General features: G+C 37.0%; 1 protein-coding gene across 1 annotated transcript; it reads right to left on the reverse strand.

The window, feature by feature from the left end:
* Positions 1-119: 119 nt before the first annotated feature.
* On the reverse strand, positions 120-22,969 carry LOC107583760 (mothers against decapentaplegic homolog 3-like). Its single transcript, XM_016270067.1, has 9 exons — positions 22,612-22,969; positions 10,112-10,305; positions 9,860-9,985; positions 7,736-7,810; positions 7,604-7,654; positions 2,357-2,569; positions 2,120-2,257; positions 1,830-1,974; positions 120-1,202 (listed from the first exon to the last, which is right to left on the reverse strand). Exons 1-9 carry the CDS (start codon positions 22,812-22,814, stop codon positions 1,079-1,081), a joined length of 1,269 nt encoding a protein of 422 aa, XP_016125553.1. The 5' UTR covers positions 22,815-22,969; the 3' UTR covers positions 120-1,078.
* Positions 22,970-24,250: the final 1,281 nt, after the last annotated feature.

Raw genomic sequence — 24,250 nt, forward strand, 5'->3', positions numbered from 1 at the left:
TGGTTCTGTGAATTTATACAGGCAAAATCCAGTCATTTCGATAGGAGTCTGTGCAATCAGGTGAAAGTCTGATGCTATATAACATCACTACATTATTGACAACAGTCACAATTCTGTTGAAATTTTGTTTCAAAAGTCCTGGACCCTTTTTTTTTTTTGTTTTGTTTTATATCGGTGTAACATGACAGTGATCTTAATTACAATACCCTAGGGCAGCAGTAAAAATATACTTTCGCAATCTCCATTCTGTTTATAATGCAAAAATACTTTATACAAAAATGTCTTTGCTGAGCAAAATTCAAACAGTATCCTTCAAGTTCAAGAAATAAAATGGCACTATTAGCTACTAGCATGTCACTGACAAATTTCCAATGCTATTTTGTTGTTCACACCATCACTGGGTTGTAAAAACAAGTGCTTTTCATAATCAAGGCTAAGTGCCTCAGTTCCTGTCAGAAGTATACAAACCTGGTCGACCGTGCATGAGACCAACGGCAATCGCAATCACATTGTATATTGACCTGTGCAGCGCAGTGCAATTTACTTGAGCACAACTACACAAACAGCTTCCTGAAGCTCTAGCTTCAGGCTAACATACTGTAAAAGTTCACACAAGACCCCTTCACTGAAGGTGGTGGAAACAAAGCACTCTTTGAGGCCCCCTATGAGGATGTTTATGATTTTAAGCAATCATATTCCGAGCCCATGATTCTAATACCTTCAGATCAAATTAAATGCGTGATACACTTCTTGATCAAAACAAAAACTGACAAAATCATAATTTCATTATATTTAAATTCACAATGAGGAAAATGCGTCATTTTAAACTCATCACACTGTGGAAATATCATCCACACTCCTTGAGTGTCATTGTTCAAAGTGCTTCAACTGTACGTGCCTATTTTTGCCCACAGCAAAATATTAGGATCTGTAAATGATAAAGTGACGCTCTGAGGAGTCCAGCAGGTGTTTGTCTCCCCCGTCCTTGGTTTTGCTCTGTTTGTTTGCTTGGCATTCAGCAGCAATAGACGATGTCATTAGAAGGGTATGGTTACATGAAACGGGCTGAGAGTTTGTCCTATGACACACTGGAACAGCGGAGGTTCGGAGAGCCCATCTGAGTGAGCACCTTGTCCAGCCATTGCAGGGGGCCATTGAGATGCAGCTCTATCCAGCAGGGGGTGCTGGTCACTGTCTGCCGCCTGCAGGAAGGAGAATCTGGGTCACTAATGTGCTTCCATGCCTGCCCAGCATATTTAACTAACTACAGACCAGCCAGGAATATCCGTTTTACATAACCAAGGGCAGCCACTAGCTTTTTGTGTGTTACTGTCACAGAAATAAAGTGCTTAAATCTTGCTTAAATCTAAACTCAGCATCTACGACTATAAAGCACTTTTGAAAGTGATGCAGTTATGAAGAACAGATTTAGGAAATCTCTAAGCAGGTTCTACCTTTGTAACATTCTTCATGATCTTCACTGTCATTTTTATCAATTGAATGTGTCCTTGCTGAATAAAAGCATTTAATTTCTTTCCAAAAAAAAAAAAAAATCTTGACCCCAAACTTTTAAAAGGTAGAGTATATAAAATTATTATATTATATGTTAATGTCTTTCAAAAAGAAAAGAAAATCTTGATCCCAAACTTTTAAACAGTAGTGTATGTGCCTTATGTGATGAGTGAATTATTATAGGATAGAATATATACTATTATAATAGGAATATATATAATATATAATAAAAGTTTAAAAAAAGAAAAAAAATCTTACTGACCCCAAACTTTTGAATGGTAATGTAAGTGCTTTCTCTGATGAGTGTCTTGGCTTACCTGTATTCTGCCCCCCAGCCTTTGACGAAACTCATGCGAATGGTGCACATACGGGTTAGCTGGTAAACAGCCTCAAATCCCTGATTCACTGATTGGGCCAACAGAGCTGCAAACTCCTGATTATTGAAGATCTTCAGATTACAGCCTGAGACACAGTCACATATATATGCTTGAGTGCTTCTATGAAACAGAATGAGGAAGTCTGACACTAGTACATGCTTGAGTGACTCATAGGATATATATACACAGTTGCACATTCATCCAATCAGTATAGAAACGGGCTGACTCACCTGGAGGAATCTTACATACTGTGGCAGGGTGCCAGCCATAGCGCTGGTTACAGTTCGGACTCTGAACGAAAATAGCACTGTCGCTCAGACACTCAGCAAACACCTCACCGCCGATGTAATACAAACGCACACCTCGGCCTGAGGAAAGGTTATGATGTTAAACAGATTCAGTTCACTTCAGAATGTCTGATTCCAATATTGCCCAGTACATTTTTTATAATTGTGAGCTGAATGTACCGATGTGTCTGCGCGTCAGCTCCACAGCTGCATTGCGGTTGACATTGGACAGCAGGCCCAGGCAGAAGCGCTCTGCGTTAGAGGGGTCCGTAAAGCCATCTACGGTTAGAGACGGTTGCGAGGCGTGGAAAGTCTCACCCACACGCTGATTCAGCTCGTAGTAGGAAATCGAGCACCAAAATGCAGATTCACAATATGTTACCGGCTGCAGATCTAACACACACACACACACACACACACACACACACACAGACATAAATGAGCAAGAGAAAGGATCAGTCACAAAACAAGTGCAGAACAAGAGAAAGCATCAGTTACAAAACAAGTGCAGAACAAAGACAGTGTGAAAGAACAGGAAAATCCCTGGACTTTGGATTCTGGTGTAAAATCAGTGTGTAGTTTGTCACATTGTGACAGAATGTGGCTCTTTGAAAACAGCAGGCCATCCACGTGAAATTGGTTATTTGTTATTTTTACTACAGGGCCTCCTGGTGTCTCTGCAGAGATAGAACAAACCAGTGATAGGATATTATTATTATTACATTACCCTGGGCTGACTGAGAGGACAGAAACAAAGGATCCTTTTATATGAGGTTTCCTCTTGTACAGCTAAGAGGCTAACAGCTATGGGTTGACTAGAAGCTTAGTAAATATGTCTGTACTAATTTTTTTTTTTTTCAATATTTATTGTTAAATATATGTTTTGTGAGGACTGTGATAATTTTTTACAACAAAATTTTGTTATTTATCCTACTTAAGTCATTTAAATAACAATTTGTATCCTATTTATATCAGATTTAAAGGATCATGTGACACCGAAGACTGGAGTAATGACTGCTGAAAATTCAGCTTTGTCATCACAGGAATACATTATATTTTAAAATATGTAGTTTAAAATTTTGTTTTCAAAATTCAAATTTCAGTTATTTGAATTTGTAATAAAACTACACAATAATTGAGAGCATGACACTTTTTTTTTTTTTTAAAACCTAAAAAACTTTTACCAATCCCAAATGGTAAGGTAAATTCCTAATAAGTAATAACCACTGATGATGATATAATATTGAAAATGTTCCGTCTTTGCACTCTGTACCGTTTTTGGTAACACCTTTTGTGCTTTTTCAATTTGATCTAAATTTTTGGGCCTACACACAAGAGGAATCTGAGTGCAAACATCTCAATGTTTGGTGCGGTTATTTACACACAGTATACATTTCTAATAAAAGGCAACATTATTACTTTACACTTCTTACGACGTGTCTACAACGGACGTGACGTACTGTATGTCGCATTGCGCCTCAACAGCTAGAGGCTGTCTATACTGGACGCAACAAAGCGACCATTGCAAATCATTTGTACTTTGTGTACTTCATAAATAGAATGAGGCATCAGTTTACTGTTGGGGATTTGTCGTGTCGTGTTGTGTCGCTCCGTGCTGCATCCAGTGTAGAAAGCATCACTGATTATAAATGGGTTATAATGTATTTTGTCGCAAATATACAATAACAGCAATAACTTTTTTCTGCCAGGTCTTCCCTATCGTAAGTGGACTCGCTTAATGAGGATAGTACAGGATGCTGGTGGCATTATGCTCATTTGTTTTACTGGCAGTGGCTCGTCCTACTGTTTTCTCATGGGCTCACTGAAGCAGACTTCAGTTCTTACTAAATCACCTCACACAGGACCAGGCAGGCAGACCAACGTTACGGAGATAATAAATCAGAGATAATCCAGCCAGATTAAACTCACAGTGGGGTGGAGTACTTACAGAAATCAGGCTGACTCTGCAGGGTTTCCATCACAACAAACACTTTTAGTGATGACTGTTTTCATGAAACAAACTACAGCCACACATTAAAGGCAAAAGTTGCTGACAGGAAAGCCGAAGTTTTCACAAAAAGTGGCGACTTTGAAACATTTTAAATATGAGATATCTTCAACAAGATTTGTTTAACTTTTAAAGTATAATTCCTATATTAACTTTAGTGTTATTTTATCAGTTTGACAACTTTACTAATACTATTCTCCACATGTTAGAATTAGACGTCGACCGATAGTTGCACTGATAGTTGATTATCGGAACTATCGGCTATCAGCAAAAATCCATGCCGATAGTTTTTCCGGGTTGCATCCGTTGCTGGAGCAGCTGTAGCTTTCAAGGACGCGAACATTAGTATTACCTCAAGCGGTTAAAACAATGTGACCAAAACAAACGCAAGTCAGACCCAAATGTTTAATGTCACGATTGTTACCATCTATTTGCATTAGTTTATATCCAGCTGGTAACATTAATGCATTTGTTAGCCAGCGAAGTTGCAGATTTAAAGCTGTGACATGAGAAAACAAACTGATATGTTCATTCAGCCGACAGAAATCCTGCCTTGCCACAGAGCGCCACTCACACAGTTTTTCATTAAATTACATTATATTTATCCCAAATCATTGTTAATGTATGTAATTTCCTCATTTGTAAGTCGCTTTGGATAAAAGCGTCTGCTAAATGACTAAATGTAAATGTAATGTACATAATGACTTCACCCCAGGCTGTAAAATTGTATATTGTGCATTTTACAGTAAAACTTTGTCTTTCTGTGGCTCTAATGAAGTCTGTATGCTTCATACTGTATAGAGAGCTATAATATAGATTGTGCTTTCTTTTTCCATTTGCTCTGTTTTTTAGAGATGCACCGAATGTTCGGCAACCAAAATTATTCGACCGAAAACAGCAAAAAAAGCTCTTTCAGTCGAATAAGCGAAAAGACCGAATAAATTGTACCGAACAATGATATCACGCGAACAAATAGCAACCAGCGAAGAGTGAGAGGGGCGCTCTTTATAATGCAGCACACATGTCAGCAGTGTGGAAGCATTTAAAACTGTCTGAGAAAGACGCAAAAATCATTACAAGCACCAGCGAGAGACTGTTTAGGACTGCATGACATGTCTTCGATGAGAAGAGGAAGGGCTGATTGTTGCTGGTTACTGTATGATGACTGAAATGGCGAAATGGTCTTAAATAATTAGTAAATAAATTGCATGTATTCTGAAACGCATTGCATGTATTCTGACAGCACTGCACGAACTCGGGCGCTATCTGCTTGTTAACCAGGGTTCAAAGTCCAAAGCATGAGGAAAATCTGCTCTCGTCAGTTGCTCAGTCACATTTTTTTTACAAGGCATGCGACAATGCGATACGTACAAGGTATTCGTAATGAGACTCATTTATAAATCTGCTGTCAACAAAAAGAAGCACTGAGGTCTTCCTGCGCATTTCCGCCAAAATAAAAGTTGAGAAAAAGCAAGAACTCTATCAACATTCATAAATGTTAGTATTGTAATTTTACAGCTGTTCTGTAAAATAAAATAAAAAGTAAGACAATAATAATGATAATAATCATTACAACAGATCTGTAATATTTTCTAATGTTTTAAAATAAGTCTCTTCTCAGCAAGGCTGCTTTTAATTGTACAGTAAAAATACATGCCTGATTCAAGAAAGGGGTCTGATGGCCAAAAAATATTATTTTACTAACTTACTAATTTTAAGTTAAATTGTACTTTGTTAGTATAGCGTTTGCTAGAATGTTACAAATGTTCAGTGTTAAATATTTTTAAATTGTTGTTTTGTAATAGATTTTTTTCTTTGATAAGCAAGACAAAACAGTAAAAAGCACATTTTAGATATTTAATTCATGCAATGGTGGGGGGAAAAAAATGGCAAAATACATGGGGAAAAAACTCAAAAAACCATGTTCGGTATTCGGCCTTCGGCCCAGTGATTCATTTTGTTCGGTTTCGGCCAAGAATTTTCATTTCGGTGCATCCCTACTGTTTTTTTACACCTAACAGAGAACTTCAAACTCATCTATGCCACTTTGTTCATTCTTGAAGTAAACTTTTGCCTGTTTGGTGATTAAATAAACTGTTTTAGATGCCGCTTGAACTGAACGTGACGCAGCACTGCACTTTTGCCTGGTGTGTGACTAACATATTTTGATTAGATAATCAAGTGTTCTAAAATAGAAGCTAATAAAGAATATACATACAATATCCATATGTATGTAACTTCAATTCTAAGGTCTTTGTGTAGATATTTAAAGATGGCCATCTTTAAGCATGACTGTTGAAATGAAATGGTAACACTTTACAATAGGACTCCATTTGTAATTTAACTAAGGTTGATAAAAGCTGTGGAAGTATTGTTCTTTGTTAAGAGTGTTCATTTCAACATTTACTAATACATTTTTTAATTTTAAAATTGCTTCTGTTAACAATAGTTAATGAATTATGAACTAACTAATGATTGATATATAAATAATATTCATATTTTTATTCATTTACAAAGTATGATTCAGTACTGTTCTTTTTTCTTCTTTAAATAGTAAAGCACTATTTTAGTTTTCGTTCAGTATATCATTTCGGTGCATCCCTACTGTTTTTTTACACCTAACAGAGAACTTCAAACTCATCTATGCCACTTTGTTCATTCTTGAAGTAAACTTTTGCCTGTTTGGTGATTAAATAAACTGTTTTAGATGCCGCTTGAACTGAACGTGACGCAGCACTGCACTTTTGCCTGGTGTGTGACTAACATATTTTGATTAGATAATCAAGTGTTCTAAAATAGAAGCTAATAAAGAATATACATACAATATCCATATGTATGTAACTTCAATTCTAAGGTCTTTGTGTAGATATTTAAAGATGGCCATCTTTAAGCATGACTGTTGAAATGAAATGGTAACACTTTACAATAGGACTCCATTTGTAATTTAACTAAGGTTGATAAAAGCTGTGGAAGTATTGTTCTTTGTTAAGAGTGTTCATTTCAACATTTACTAATACATTTTTTAATTTTAAAATTGCTTCTGTTAACAATAGTTAATGAATTATGAACTAACTAATGATTGATATATAAATAATATTCATATTTTTATTCATTTACAAAGTATGATTCAGTACTGTTCTTTTTTCTTCTTTAAATAGTAAAGCACTATTTTAGTTTTCGTTCAGTATATCAATTTTAAAAACTATCGTTTGATTAAATAGGTATCGGCCAGTGTGGTCCTACCTAGCTATATCGGTATCTGTAAAATCCACTATCGGTCTACCTCTAGTTAGAAAAATAGAAAAGAATGAGTAGATGTGTACAAACATTTGGTAATTGATATCTCTAGGACAATCTGGAATATTTATGAAAGCATATTATTTGGCTGTGAAACATTATGAACAAATGCCTGTTCTTACCTAGGTTGCTGTTTGCAGGAGAGACAGGGTTTGGTGAAAGGTTTGGGGAGCCTAAAAAATAGAATTAGAAAAGTATAAACAAATATAATTAGGTATCTAATAGCAACTTGTTTGTGAGCTCAGGTCTCTAACCTGTGTCCATGCTGTGGTTCATTTGGTGGTCGCTGGTTTCCCCATCCTCACTCAGGTAGCCTGGAGGAGGGGTCTCTGAAACATAAATCAGACATTTATTATTATGAACCACACAAGACAGAGTTTTGTCTCCCTGCAGAACACACAGCTTTTGGTGTGTTGGCCATTTATTTATAGCCTGAAGTATCAATTAATACAGGGGTACCAGAGGCTGAAACTGTATCAAAGCCAAAATCATGTAGATCCAACTAGTGGTGGGCGATATTTAAAAGTATAAGAAATGTTATAACAATTGTCACGATAACAATTTCCGAGCTTGATATAGTTATTTCTGTTATTTAATTTTTTTATTAAAAGTAAGAAGCAAATTACAAACAATATGACAAATACAACAGAACATAGATACAAATTAAATAAACCTTAAAGGGGTCATAAGATGCCCATTTTCCACAAGTTGATATGATTCTGTAGGGTCTTAATGAAAAGTCTGTAATATCGTTTGGTTAAAATTTCTCAATGGTAGTGTAAAAAACCCCACCTTTTTTACCCTGTCAAAAACAGCTCTTTTCAGAGCACACAGCTTTGTAGGATTTTCCTTTAAATGTTAATGAGCTATGCTGACCACGCTCCTCTCTTCTGAGCTGCTCTCTGAGGGACTGTATACTTTAGTGAAATCATCGTGAAACTTGCTAATTAGCACATTATTAGGAAAGGTGATTTGCAAAGATTCATAAAAAAAAACCTTACACTCACTTTTTCTGTAGTGAAGCTGGATCACGAATGATTCGTGCGAACATAAACACATTTAGGTAGATCGGGGGCGCATTCTCTTCAAAAACAAACATAATCCTCTGCGTCTTCAGTGGCTCAAATGTTGGGAGTAAATGAAGACTGCTATGTTCATTATTACATCCAACAACAGAACACCTATCGCTTAGGAGACATTCTTGTCTACATCTGCTCCGGCGGTGAAACAATGGCAGACTGATGACAGCTCACTCAGAGCGGGTCTAAGGTAAGACGCCAGTCCAGTCTGTGCTGAAACGCTACTGTCAATCAAACTATCGTGGGAGGGGCCTGTTTTTGTGATGTCACACAGACAGGCATCTGAGATCGGCTCGGTTTGAGAAAGGGGTAAAGATATGAGCAGATTAAAAAAAAAACCCTGGGTGGATTTTTATCATTTAGGGTGGTTGTGTACACACACTGCCAACACACATTTCAGTTCAAACAACTTGTAAAAGTGCATGTAACATAATATGACCCCTTTAAATTTTTCAGCTACAGTGGGTTTATTTTTACGTAGTAAAAAATACTACAGAATTTAAATAATCAAGTGTAAAACTAAAACACTGCATAGTCTTCACTGTATTAATCAAATGTGAATTATTTAAGATACAGAAGTGATTCAATCAAGAGCAGTGAGTGATTTTCTCTGTCTTTTGTTTTTCACAGCTTACTGTGCTTAATAACTATATTTAACATCAAGTACTTCCTGCTCTTTATTTTCTCCTTCATGCATGTTTCCTTATCACTCTTAAGTAGTACTGTGCTACGCTGATATATTTGCATACCGCAAAATAAACGATATAGCAAAATCTCTAATGATTGACACTTTATACCATCATCACAATATATATCGTCATACCACCCAGCCCTAGATCCAACCCTACTAGTCACAGAATTAAAACTTAATGAGTTCAAACTTTCTTTGTAGTATGTGCTTGGATTTCTGAAGTGATTTCTCAAATGCCACACTGTAAATTTGTCGTTTAGTGGGAAGGTCTACCTGAAAAGAGGAATTCTTTCACTCAAGTCATGTGAAGCACTTTTAACACCAACAGTCTTAAGCCTCAATATGATGTTACCAGTCATGAGATCAGCACTTTGATCTCTCCTTGTCTTATTCTCTTTACCAATTTTGTTAAGACGCCAGACTAAACACTCTGATTTTGACAAAACAGCTTAAATGAACTGAGAGAAGACAAAATAAACTCAAGCAGATGCGTGTCTGTGAACGTGTGTGTGTGTGTGTGTGTGTGTGTTAGAGTGAGTAATGCCTGTTGTGTTGTCCTGAGGCCATGTCTGAGATTTTCGGAGAGAGAACAGAAAACATGTTTTCACCCGGTATATAGTTGCTTGGAGGCTCAATGCCCGCTGGGAATATGGTGTTCTCAGGGATGAAATCATCCAGCGGAGGGAAGTCTGTGGAGATGTCAGCATGCCGAGGAACCAGGACTGGAGGCAAAACTGAACACGCACACAGGAAAAAAAAACTTATCCCAAAAAATCCCTTAAATTAGTTTCATACACAAAACTGATTATGGAAGCAAACAGTCTTTGAATAACTAGAGGTAAAACACCTGTCAGGCTTACCTGGTGTCTCTACACGCTGGTAGTGGTAAGGGTTCACACACACCTCGTCCTTCTTCGTATGGAAAGCAAACTCGCACAAGTCTACAGCACGCAGCTCGTGGTGGGACTGCAGGTCAGGCCAGCGCCACAGCCGGCAGTAGATCACATGGGGAAGGCCTTTTCTGTGAGATACCTGCAGTCGGCCATCCAGAGACCTGCACAAACAGTTCAGGAGACGATGAAACAACCGGTCCCATAAAAGTTACCAATTAACGCAAGAACCATTCTACCTTCTTTATAATAAGGCCATTGAAAAAAATATATTAGTTGATGATTGATAAATAAAAAACTGAAAAAGATTTTCATGATGTTCAGTTCAGCCTGATCTTCTACTTCTGCCGATGGTGACAGAACAGTAAACATACAGCATGAAGGAAAGTCCAATTCAATAATGAATGACTCTTATCAGCTGGTTCTTATTATTCAAAAAGACTCATATTATTGGTTTGAATCAGTTTAATGAGTCATTTGCTCATTGAATCACTAAATTGAAGCAATGTCCAATTCAAAACAACCGCTAGTAAGCATTACTTTTTACTTAGGTCTCATGAGAATCAGTGTAACTAAAGGGGTCTCCAAACTCGGTCCTGAAGGGCAGGTGTCCTGCAGAATTTAGCTCCAACCCTAATTAAACACACCTGAACCAGCTAATCAAGGTCTTACTAGGCATACTAGAAACTTCCAAGCAGGTGTGTTGAGGCAAGTTGGAGCTAAACTCCTCCAGGACCAAATTTGGAGACCCCTGGTGTAACTACTAAATCAGTGTAATTACTGTTTTCACATATGATAAAGTGTATTTAAAAAGTAATCGTTAATGGTATTTTTTAGTGGAACAGAATCGGAAACAGATTCATTCAATTCATTATTTCTATACCTAACAGTGGAAAATAAACAATGACAAATGTGAACATAAATTCGTTGGTTTTCTATTAAATAAAATTGGCATTACAAAACACTGAGTTAATGTTATAATAGTATATTAAACTGTAGAATATGATTGCACAACTGTACAACGTAATTAACGTGAAAGCCCAATAAATCTTCCCCTGTGAGTCTTTTAATAGGCGTGCACTAGGTCAATCATTCATTTTTTGTAGATGTCGGTGTATTCAAATGGTGCAAGAGCCTCATTTAGTGAAATGTCAATCAGGTCACCGGCTGTGAAAAGAAAAAGCCACAGAAAAAACATGAATCATCCTAATGCTATTGTGGTCTATGCATCATGACAGCCATTACTAACGAATTTCAACACATTAATGCATTTTCACCCTACATATGGATTATCCTAATTCTTTAAAAAAGCTCAGACTCAGGGGACTGACACAAGAGGAACAGAGGAAGCGAGTGAGTGAATTTAGAGGAAATACCAGACTTGGGTTCAGAAGGAGGGGAAAGACGGCGAGGCACAGCAGACACTTTTCCAGTCTTATGTTTACCTATTCATTCAGCTATGCACCAGCAGTATGAATGCCAGCATTCTGCACTAGAAATATCCACTAGGAACAGATGACATCTGTATTCGCCAGACAGAACAAAAATATTAACCCAGAAAAGAATGTGCTGCCTATCATCTTTTATGTAATATGTTTGTAAATTCATCTTTAACCAATAGCACTTAAAAGTAGTGGGTGATATGGGTATTATAATGGTGGATGCCAGTTTCTAGAGAACAAGGTGCGATTTATCATAATAAAATCTATTGACATATGAGATATACAGAAGAAACAATATGACTCAAAAATATTCAAACATAAAAAAATTAATTATGAAAACTTAAAATTCCGCCAAAAATCCTTAAATGCAATAATACTGTGCAATTAATTGATCTGTCACTCAAAATATAGAAAATTCTGTCATTATTTAGTCTTTTCCATACAATAAAAGTTCATAGTGAATATATCTGTCAAACTCTAGGAATTGCAACAAACACTAAACAAAATAAGCATCACAAAAGTGGTCCAGATGACTGAAGCCATATGTTAGTTTTGTGTGAAATTTCATTCACTACAAATCTCATCCTTGACCGCAGCTTCAAAATATGGCATCTTTCAATGCACCGAATCAGGTTGGATGTCAATAAACTACTGGATTAGAGTACTATAGAAGAGAAGTACTTAAAAATATCAGGATATTTAGACCCTGGCAGTTACTATGACATAAGCTGCTTAATGATTCATCAAAAATGATCTTCTTCTGCACCACAAAAAAAAAAAGTCCGCAAATTTTGGGTGACCTATTCCTTTAAAGGGGTCATGAACTGAGAAATCAAATTTCCCTTGTACTATAAAAATGTACTATAAAAAACATCCTGTAAGTTTCAAAACTCAAAACTTTCTCGTTAGTTTAAAAAACAGGTTTTATTGAAACCAAGCTCAGAAAACGACTTGTTTTGGAATGTGCCACTTTATAACGTAATAGTGTGGCTAAGCCCCACCTCCGCAGGAGAAGATCAATGCCTGCTTCTACATCACTGCCTCTTTAGCCCCGCCCACTGATACTCGCTTGCAGTAGGAGTAGAGGAAATACTAGAGACGCAAACACAGGATTACTCCATCAACAGAACCATAAAGATGACATTACAAGATTACGAGACACTGTGTAGTGTATGTTGTGAAAAACAGCCTTTGAACTGCCTTCCTTGTGAACCTAACATATCTACATCGGAGGCGAGCGCTGTTGTGTCACGTGGCAAATCAATTTCTCTTTCAGGTCAGAAGTGGCGCTAATGCTTGGAGTATGTCAGAAATAGAGCGGGACATCAGTTTACTGTCGGAGATTTGTTGTGTCAATCCGTGCCGCATCCAGTGTAGACAGAATAGCCGATTACAATGGGTTCTGTTGTCTATAGTCACGTTGCGCCACTCATATCCGGTGTAAACACGGGGGGAAATTAGAAAAGAGCTCCAGATCGCATCAGAGAAACACTGTTTGTTTGTTTGCTTTACTTTGCTACGGATTTTTTTTCAAACAAGACAGTATGATGCAGGCTTTTCAGAGAGACTGAAAGTAAACAATGATGCATTGCTGAGTCTGACTAGAGTGGATCCAACAGTAATGTCGCAACACATAAGTGTGAGTAAACATGCTTTTACCACTATTGCCTTGTCTGTTCCAGACCGTTTGATATATACAGAGTATTTATACGTTTTTACCCCAAATGACCCATGTTGTTTTCAGAGTATGTCACAGCAGTATAGGGTTAGACCTCTGCCACAATTCTGCGCGCGAAAAATCATATTCTGAGTTTTGTGGAGAAAATGTTCGTTTCGCAAAGAAAAAAGTATTTAGAGCGCACAAAAATCAATTTTGCATTTAAAATAAGTTTGTTATAAGTTATGTGTGCAGACCTTCTCTTTTGCGCTTGCAAGGTTTCACTAGCTTGCTCCCTTGATGCCCGCCCTCAGTGCTCTCTAAATGCCAACGGCTGGCTTGCTCAACATAACCCAGCGTTACAATATGCCATAATTCCAGCCAATCAGAGACGAGGCTGCTACATTCTGATTGGCTGACTTGACAACCAATCACAACATTCCTTGCATTGCTGATGACAGCGGAAGAGGGAAAATACAGTTAACATTAGGGGTGGAACAGTTAAACTTACTCACGGTTCGGTTTGTATCACAGTTTTAGAGTCACGGTTTATGTATGGTTCGGTATGTGCTATGCTTAGGCAAAAATATACTGTCACTATACTGTCAAATAAAAATAAAGAAAATAAGAATAATCTATCTAACTACAAGCAACAGCACAAATAAATACAACAGAGTATACAAATAAAATAAACTGGCTTTTTTTAGGTAGGTCTAACAGTTTTTATGTACAGAAATTGAATAAAGTAATGAAATGTAAAACAGCATTGCATATTTGACTGTATGAATTAAAGATTAATCTTTATTAAAGTTACAAAAGCTATTCAATCAAGAGCAGAGAGTGATTTCTTTGTTTTTGCTGTTTGATTAATATTAAGAAAGTGCTGTCACTTTAAGAGAATGCACTGATCCAGTGCACTGATACAGTACGTTCAGCCGGCTATGCCTGCTATAGGATACTTACCAAGACGGGCATTTTGACATAATTATTGTGTGAATTTGTCCATTTAAACACAATACTTCAGAGAGAGCTTATTATTTGCGCACGTTCTGAGGCGCGGGTTTGCGCGCTTCGGATAAGCGCACGCACAAATCTTCTCACTGCGCACGCAAGCTCACGACATCTGGCTCTTAAATGTTTAAACTGGCAAAGCTTAAATGAGTTTAGTTTAAACACAGACATCAACGTGTGTTGTTCAGGTCTCACCTGTGCGCATGCGCTATCAGCACCCAGGTGATGACGGAAATAAATAACTGCTCATATTCCAGCCATACGGCATTCGCATTGAACAAGTGTGAATGGTTTGTCCACTTTTTTTTTCACTGCTGTTGTTGTAATGTATTGGGAAGCCAGAATGCACATCCATCAACAGAAACATATATTAGCCGAACCCTGTTTGTTTTACATGTTATTTATAGCAAACCATATTACAGATGCGTTGTCAGATTTAAGTTGAACCGCAGTCCTAGTGCGTGCCGAACCGTGTATGGAGAACCGTACGGTTCGATTTTTATCCGCAAACCGTTCCACCCCTAGTTAACGCATCTTTTCTTCTCCACATGTTTTTGACCGACCCTGCTGACCCACTGAGCATTTTGCTGTCCAATAGTTATGCATTAACTTTGCAATTTCTAGTATTGTATTAGTTTTGAATATTTCTCATCGGCATTTAATAATATTTGACTTTCAGTCTGAGTTAAATCTCCTTTTTTGGCTCATTTTATCAGTAAAAGTAAATCTGCTTAGACATTTTTCACTTCCAGCCTTCATGAATAATTATATATCAATTATAAATGATTAAATACATGATTAATAGTAGTTATTAAGATTGATGTCGTTTGGAATTGATAAAATGTGCTTGGAAAAAAATATGATCAGAACATCAACTTGCATAATAATTATGCATGCACTGTATTTTTTCTCTTCTGCTGTCAAGTTAATGCAAAGAATGTTGTGACTGGTTGTCAAGGCAAATTGATTTTCGTGCGCTCAAAGTACTTTCTTCTTTGCAAGACAAACATTTTCTCCACAAAACTCAGTTCGCGCATGTGCAAAACGCACTTTTGCATGCTCAAAATATGATTTTTCGCACGCAGAATTGTGGCAGAGATGTTATCCCATACAGCAGCGTCCATCTGTTATTTTAATAAGCAAAACTGTTAGCCAATCATAGCAGTGGGCGTTTACTTGCTCATCTTAAATGCTCCCCGCCTATAAAACAGACCATTCTGCAGAGAGGCTCAAAAACAAGATATAAAATAGCCTATTACTCCTAAATGATGTTTTTTTATGTAAAATCACACTAACATTATAAGTGAACCTAACAGAGCATTATAAAGTAATTAAAAAAAATGCAGTTCATGACCCCTTTAATTAATTCTTTCAACATCTACACCATAATCACATTTTAATAAATAAGTTAGCCAAGTTGAATCCACGATCAGACAAGACACAAAATGCTGTTGGTAACCAGACCCTCTGTGAGTTTGCAACCTGACAAAGACAGACTATCCATTGTCTGACTCAGTCCACGGAGACAGAGAAAAGTCCTGGAGTCTCCTAAAGTCACAGCTCAGCTGAAAACAGACACACAATTTCAATTCCTTCTGTTCAAGTCAAACTGACCCCCAGTCTTTCTATCCCAGCCCCTCCTATACACACACTGCCTCTCTAAAATCAACACTGGTAACAACATTACCGAAAACAGAAGTCAACAAAGCAAAAAATAAATAAATAAATAAATAAATAAATAAAAAGGGTACCAGCAAGGGAAGACAAGTATGTGTGGCTCACCAATAAGCTCAGGTTTCCTCTTCGAGCAGCAGTGTTTGTTGTCTGCTCTCCCACATATCTCACACTATCCACATCTGTGGAGTCACACTATCCGTTAGGCATCATCTTGGCCCCTAAAAGGCCCCTGACCTCAATTCTAAACAGTTTTGCCACTGAATATTTATGCTGTTGACTAATCCATTTAGGGAAATTGTTCCATAATTGTCATTGTGCTAAATTATCTAAGAGACCAATCAGAAATTACACTAATAATTTCACAAAAAAATTGTTCAATTATCATTGTTATTACACTTAGAGATTCCCTATCCCTTAATAGTAAACTTTGGAGCATATCTTGTTCATAGCATTTGAGATTTATAATTATAATTAAAGTAGGGCTGACCGATTGTATTTGCGATAATATCGCGATATGAAAAAACACGATTTTTCAATCGCAGAGGCTGCGATTACGCTCGGTCACGTGACACGCGAGAGTAAAGAGGTGTGTTCAACTTGAAGATCGATCGGTGTATGACATCAAAGTACGGCGAGAGAAAGCATAAGGAGACGTCCGCGCTCTCTTATAGCTCTCGCAGTACTTTGATGACACACACCCATCGGTCTAAAGGCTGATTTATACTGTATTATGACAGCGGCAAATAAATATAAAATCATTAAATCATTATTTAAAACTACAAAAAGGAGACAACAACGGAACAGGAGATGATGGCATTCTTTCAATCTGCAGATCAACATTGTTTGTTGCAGACAACTACTGATGTATAATGCTATGTAGTATAATAAATGATAAGACACTTGTTCTTTGCTTTGTTTTATTTTATATAAGGTGTAACATTAAAATATATTAAAGTGCACATAAACACACACAAAACTCAAGTACATATGGAGGGAGGGGTTCTTGCAGACCAATCACAGCGCTTGTGATCTGCGTAGAATTGGCACGCTGTTAGATTTTTGGAGAGGTGCACATCAGGCTACGGCGTATGGGTGTGCGTCTATGCGTAAGCTACGGCGTAGGTCCGACGCAGAAGTATAAATCAGAAAAAAAGTGCTGTCATAATACAGTATAACAGGTTTAATAACTTTTTTCTTATAACAAAAATAACTGAACATTTAAATGCAATAAAGCAATACAGAAATATGTATAAAGTTAAAAGTTTTACACAGATTAAAGTGCAAAAGTCTTTGCTCATGTTACCTCATTAAATAACACAGTTGCAACTTTCGATTTTAACAACGTGTTATTAAATATTGTAATTACCTAAGATTAATGAATGTTCAGAAGAATTTTTCATTGGCAGTTTATGTTAACTAATGAATTAACTAATGTTAACTAATGAAGCCCTAATGTAAAGTGTGACCGAACAATAAAGAATCAAAACACTTTCTAACAATATCTAGGGCATGTTGTAGTCCAGATTAAAATGTAAAAAAAGATTGAAAATAAATAGCCTATTAAGTCTAAATATTTAAGTATTTGGCGCTGTGATGAACATCATAGCAAATACACAAACCTGAATGGCTGTTAAAATCATTTAAACACCTTTCAGAAACAGAAAGTAGTGCAACTGCTTTGTTTACAGGGTTTCCGGGGTAACGGCTGCACTAAAATGAATAAATATTATTATTATTATTTCTGCAGTTTAGCCCATCTGCTGTCAGAGAGTGAAAGTGCGCTTTCATCCAGAGCGTCTCTCACATGTTCCGCCATGTGCTTCTGGTCCGCGCTTTTTTACATCAGAGTGCGCACTCGTCTTTCACGCAGCATACGGCGGTGTTGTGCATTTTGACCAGTTGATGGGAAAAGTACTTGTGCCGGTATTCGGTAATGCGATATATCACGGTAATGAATATGCACGATATTGTTATTGTGGGCACTTCTAAATACCGTGAATAATTATTATTAGTATAATTATTAATTATTACCGTGATAAAGTAATTATTCACGGTATTTAGAAGTGCCCACAATAACAATATCGTGCATATTCATTACCGTGATATATCGCATTACCGAATACCGGCACAAGTCTAGTTATCACTTGGCCATTTGACTTATAGCAGTGTCCAGTGTTTGCCATACATTGAGTTATTACCTCATTGAATAAATTGATCACTGCACGTTTCAAAATTAAAATGCAGCGCGGGTGTTTTTATATGAATGTATCTTTGAAAAGAACCGACCACCTTCAGAAAGGCATCGGTGTCATTTTCATTTCGTCTTTCCTGTAATGCCTGATAAAGTAACGTTAGCGTTTGTGAGCGCAGTCACAGTGCTTATTAGATTACAACCGTTACCGGGGAAACCGCTATATCTCTGCTCCAACAGCGTCTCCTCTGGCGGAGAATGAATTTGCATTTGCAAGTCTGTGGGAAACACTGGTGTCTGTCAGCAAACATAAACAAAACGCATGTTTCCGAACTGTTTAGAGAAGATGCTTAAGTTTTGAGCCATGTATTATTACTCTGAATTAGGCTACCACTACTATTACTATCTTGTACCGTGCAATAATCATTTACTCAAACTCACTTTTATGAGATGAAGGAAAAAAGAAAAAAGAAAAGAAAATCGCCCAAACATATCGGCCAAAAAAAAATCGGCATCATATATCGGCCATCGGCTGCCCTGATTTCTATATATCGGTTTCCGAACTGTTTAGAGAAGATGCTTAAGTTTTGAGCCATGTATTATTACTCTGAATTAGGCTACCACTACTATTACTATCTTGTACCGTGCAATAATCATTTACTCAAACTCACTTTTATGAGATGAAGGAAAAAAGAAAAAAGAAAAGAAAATCGCCCAAACATATCGGCCAAAAAAAAATCGGCATCATATATCGGCCATCGGCTGCCCTGATTTCTATATATCGGCATCGGCCAATGAAAAACCCATATCGGTCGACCTCTAGTTAGCATGTCTCGCTTTGGTTAGAGGCTCTCAGAATATCGTGCTCTATTTGAATAAGCGTGTGGAGCAGGAAGTAGCATAACCTCAGAAACTCAGAGCCTGTGTGCAAGTGACGATTCATCATAAAAAGGGTTGCTTGACAGAGCAGTAAAGACAAGAGATGCAGCAAAGAAGCATAAACATTAATTTCCTGTGTGAAAGCTCCTTTAAAAGGGGCAGGATGTATGTGGTCAAACTGTAGAACGCCAAAATTCAACACCACAAGTGCTCAATACTGACAATGTACATGCTGCTCAAATCACAATTACCAAAGCAAAGATAGCAAAGAATACAAGTCATGTCAAGTCCTAAGGTTCAAGAGAGGTACAACAATGATGAATATATTTCTGATACCATCACAGTGCTGGACACCTGCAACTAGCCAAATGCAAGTCATTTTTGCACAGGTGACTTGTAAAACCTACATATTTTTGAGTTTTCTCCTGGTTAGCAGTCTCAATACATTCTTAAGAATTGTGTCTTAATTGAATTTGAAAACATCTGTAGGTTAATTTTTTTTTTGCATTGTCTAATTTCAAATATTTTGGCTAATATTTTTTTAAAGAAATGGTTCAGCAAAAAAAAAAAAGAAAAAATGTGTGCCATCAGAATGAGAGTCTAAACAGTCGATAAAAACATGACTCAATTGATGTCTTGTAAAGCGAAAAGCTGCTTGTTTGTAATAGATCATCATTATGATGTTTTCAACTTCAAACTTGCTTCCAGCTAAAATAAGAATCCTCATAATATTGCTTTCTCCAGTGAAGAAGTCATCTCATCTGAATAAGGATAGAAATATGCACAAATCAAGCACTTCATCAACCAAATCATTTTCAGGTGAACAAGTGTTTTAACTTTAGGCTAAAAAAACACAAACAAGAAGAGATCCCAATTGGATACCAGTAGTAAGCAAGCAGACCTGCCAACCTTGGAATTTTTTTTAAGGGGTTAGGGGGCGGGGGGGTTCATATATTATGGCTAATATCAAAATCGTAATTGCACAATGTGCAAAGTGCAAGATTTAAGGAGCGGTCACACTGCACTTTTCGTTCCATTGACTTCCATTCATACGCATGCGAATGCGTCAGACCGGAAACGCAAGCTCATGCGAAAAATGTTGCATTTCGCTGCGTTCCAGTGTTCAAGTTTGGTGAACTCTAACCTGCGAATTCGCATCACATGAAGACGTGTGACCAGTAGAAGATTGATACATCACTGCGTGACCTCTCTGTACAGAAATTCAAAAATGGAGGAAGCACTCATTTTAGCCATAGCACACCATTCTATTTTATATAATACATCTTTAAAAGATTATAAAAATCAAATAAAAAAATAAGCTGCATGGTTCGCGGTGTCAATGGAAACAGGAACAGACGATACATTTGAATGCGGACACATTTTTATAATTTTTTATTGCTTAGTGTGTCTGTATATATATATATATATATATAGAGAGAGAGAGAGAGAGAGTACAATATAATTATTATACACAAGTGTATTATTATTATTGTCATATCCTGCTCCCGCCCATATTCGCAGCAGTGTCTGAAAAAATGTTGCACAATCAAAGTCTAGTGTGACCGCCCCTTTTGCCTAATGTTAAATATTTTCCAAAGTTTAGCAGGTCTGCACTCAGTCACACACACCTGTAACCATGGTTTTTGGTTCAGTTTGGTTCTGATGGCTTGGCACATCAGCACTTTTTTTTTTTTTTGCAATTTGCGATTTAAAATGCCATTTAAAAAAGCGCTCTGAGTAGTCGAACTCTTCTTATTTTGCTGTTGCTTGATTTGAGTACTGCACGTAGACAGAGGCGTCACCAGGATTTTGCATAGTTACCAGTATCAGCGCACGTTGAGGTCAAAATGTGTACCTGCTACGCAAAATGCATACAGGTTGGCAGGTCTGTAAGCAAGCACAGTGAAATGATTATGCAATTCCAGCTGACCTGCCATAATCTGTGATCTATATATATAGAAAACAGCTGGAAAATGAGATAAGATACGAAACGATACAGATTTTTCGCAGACTAAATTCTCCACCCATAACTACACAGATGGTAAGGTATGCACTTACATGCTCAAGTATGTAACCCCATGCTCAAATGCCTCGTGCTGATATCACAGCTATTTATTAACACTATGTTAGTCACCAGGGGATTCCCACTGAGAGTGACCTGGTTCTCACCCATTTTTCTGTTTAAACAGACCTGCATGGACTGGAAGCATTCTTAACATGGCTTTTTGACATCATTAGTAATGCTGGGCATGTAATCAAATTTTATTTTAAATTATTATTTAGGCATCCAATTATTATTGTGCTGCATTCGTAATCTCAATTGTATCTTGCCATTAATGAATCCAAATTATTAAATGAAAATGACATGTATTCTACATATGATACTTGATATCATCAAGTAAAAATATGCATATGCTGTAAACAAAGCCACAAAGGCTTTGCGTTTTCATCTGTAGGGCTACTAATTCTCCAAATCCTTTTACCAATGACGAAATGTCCTGAGTACAACTGGATATAACTACCACAGTGGTTATGATATAACAAGCTTTACTCTCCTCCATCGCCACCATCTAGGGCACAGGACACTGATTCACAGACAAATTTAATAACACTACCAAGACAGTTTAGGGACAATGCACCTTAGAGTGAACACTAGAGTAAAATTACATTTTAGAGAGCCATCACATCCACTGGTTGCAATTATTTGTTTAGATGCACTTTAACCTAACCACTGACTATTCACTGAATGGTGTTACTTTAACATTACTGTTCGTATAGTCCACATACTAATAAGGTTTGATCTATAAACTGTAGATGAATGCGCAATCCAGCTATCAAAATTAATATTTGTCAAAACAGCCCCAGTCTGCCCAAGATATCACACTGTTATATAACAGCTTAGCTTGGCACACAGTGGTGTTTGGCATTTTATTCACTAATACGAGCCTGAACATTTAACTTTATCGCAGCCGTTTAAACTGTCTGTCTGTTATGAATATAGATGGGTGAAGTTTATGGTCATCCATATAAGCTTTCAAAACCAACTCAACAGTTAAAAGTAACGAGTATTTTTCACCATGTCAGCAGCAGTCATAGTCCGACTAACGTTAGCTGACGCTTGTATGAATGCAAGCATACCGAGACTGGTAAACACGTGAACTTGATATTATAATATTAACCAAAAAAAATGTTCTTCTCCAGATACTGTAGGAAACTAGATATGACACTGAAAAGCAACAATGCAAAGCAATAATGGCTTTAGCAAGCTAGTCAACTTATGCGCGCACTTAACTGTCAAAAATATTTTGGTGGTTAACTGACTAATGCAACTCCATAAACAACAGTTAGAGTACTCAATAACACATTAACAATTTAACCGGTGTTAGAAAAGCTTGTTATAATGAGAATATCTGCTGGCTTTCGCTAGTTAGCAGCATTAGCTTCACAGTTATTGGTTGTATATGGATGTCTCAAAAAACTAGTGAGCTGTCTACCTAGATACCCTGCTTGTAAATCGAATTTGCCTTCAGAAGGCGCATAATATTGCCCAAAATGCCATCTAGGAAGGCAGCTCACTATGTTTTGAGACACATCCTACAGTCTGTAACGTTACCTCGGTATAGTGATGCATTTGGTGTTGATATTCTGGGTGGTGATGGCTTTCTCCAACTCCTCCAGCTGTCCTGTCTTCTTCAGCTTCTTCACCAGACTCTTCACTGCCTTCTCACACCATTTCTCCTCCTGTCCGTTCTGCTCGCCCTTCTTCCAGCCCAACAGTCTCTTCACAATCGGAGGAGTGAAAGGCAATATAGACATCTTTAGTAAATAAACAACAACACTCCAAATATAGCCCTTATCAAAGTCCTGTGCTTTTAAAGACGTAGCGTCGATGGGCTTGTTAAATGGCCAGATCAAAAAGAAGAGAAAGTTGTTTTCTGTCCATTAGAGGCACCTCAGGTCAGCGGAAAGTCACAGTACAGATGAAATCCAGCTAGACGCAGCGCTGTCTGGACCCGCCCCTCCTCCTCCTCCTCCTCCCCCTCCTCCTCCTCCTCTCTACTCCTACTCTTTAGTCATTCATATCCAGTGTGTTCCTAACATTCATTCATTCACTCATTAGACAAAATACGATAGCCTTTAATACTTTTTCCGTGTCAGTTTTAAAAGTAATTAATTTAAAATATATATATATTACAACACATCCTATACGTGCTTAACACATTTATTTATTGAGAAAAATAAGATACATTTTCAAGTCAGTTTTAAAATATATATTATATTATATTACTACTGTCAGTTTTAACATTATTTGCACGTTGTATGCTTTAATCTTTTAAAGATTTAGAGGTTTTGGCAATACAAACATTTGTATATATATATATATATATATATATATATATATATATGATTAACATAGCATATGATGCTATGTGTTTAACACATTTATTTATTTGGATAAATGATTTATTTGGAAAATATAATACATTTTAGTGTCAGTTTTAAAGTTATTTATATATATATATATATTTTATCATATTAGTATTGTCAGTTTTAACATTATATTACAATTATTTGCATTTTATATAATTATCTAGTGTGTGATAAAATTATTCTTCAAACATGCCCAACACCAAATAATGTTGTTCTAGCTTGGATTTTAAAAATGTTCATTGCATGTTTATTTTATTTTATTTCAGTTTGTTCATTTTGTTTTGTTTAAACTAAGTGTATGCATTTAGTTTTATTTAAGCAACATGCCTCACATTTGATTTAATTTCATAAACATTCCATGAACCTGCTTTTTTGAGTTGTATCACAAATCAAATCGACTGACTGAGGGGATGCTGAAAAGCTAGCAGAGTGTTTTGAGATACACAGCATTATTTGGACCTCAAGCCCTGCCTGAAATTGTGTACAATGGTTCTAGACTCCAGACGGGGGTGGGAGGGTGCAGGGGCTGAGACAGCAGCAGTCCTGTGTGTACTTGCAAACATATTCAGGCCTGTTGAGGCTTGCCCACTGCAAGCACATACTGGGAATGTCCCGAATCAGTTCATGTTCATTCAGGAGAAGGCCGTCAATTCAAGCCAGCTGGAGGAGTACAAGGGCTCTGGGATCATTGAAATCCATCTCTGTCAGACACTCTCCACTATGAAACTTTAATCAAGACATTTTAAATATCACATCTACATTTGGTTGACTCAATTGCCCAAAACGGATAACAAATATATGACAAATTTGATCACAATCAC

The sequence above is a fragment of the Sinocyclocheilus grahami genome, unplaced genomic scaffold (genome assembly GCF_001515645.1).
Source record: "Sinocyclocheilus grahami isolate Dianchi unplaced genomic scaffold, SAMN03320097.WGS_v1.1 scaffold55.1, whole genome shotgun sequence".
In the NCBI taxonomy this organism is placed as follows: Eukaryota; Metazoa; Chordata; class Actinopteri; order Cypriniformes; family Cyprinidae; genus Sinocyclocheilus; species Sinocyclocheilus grahami.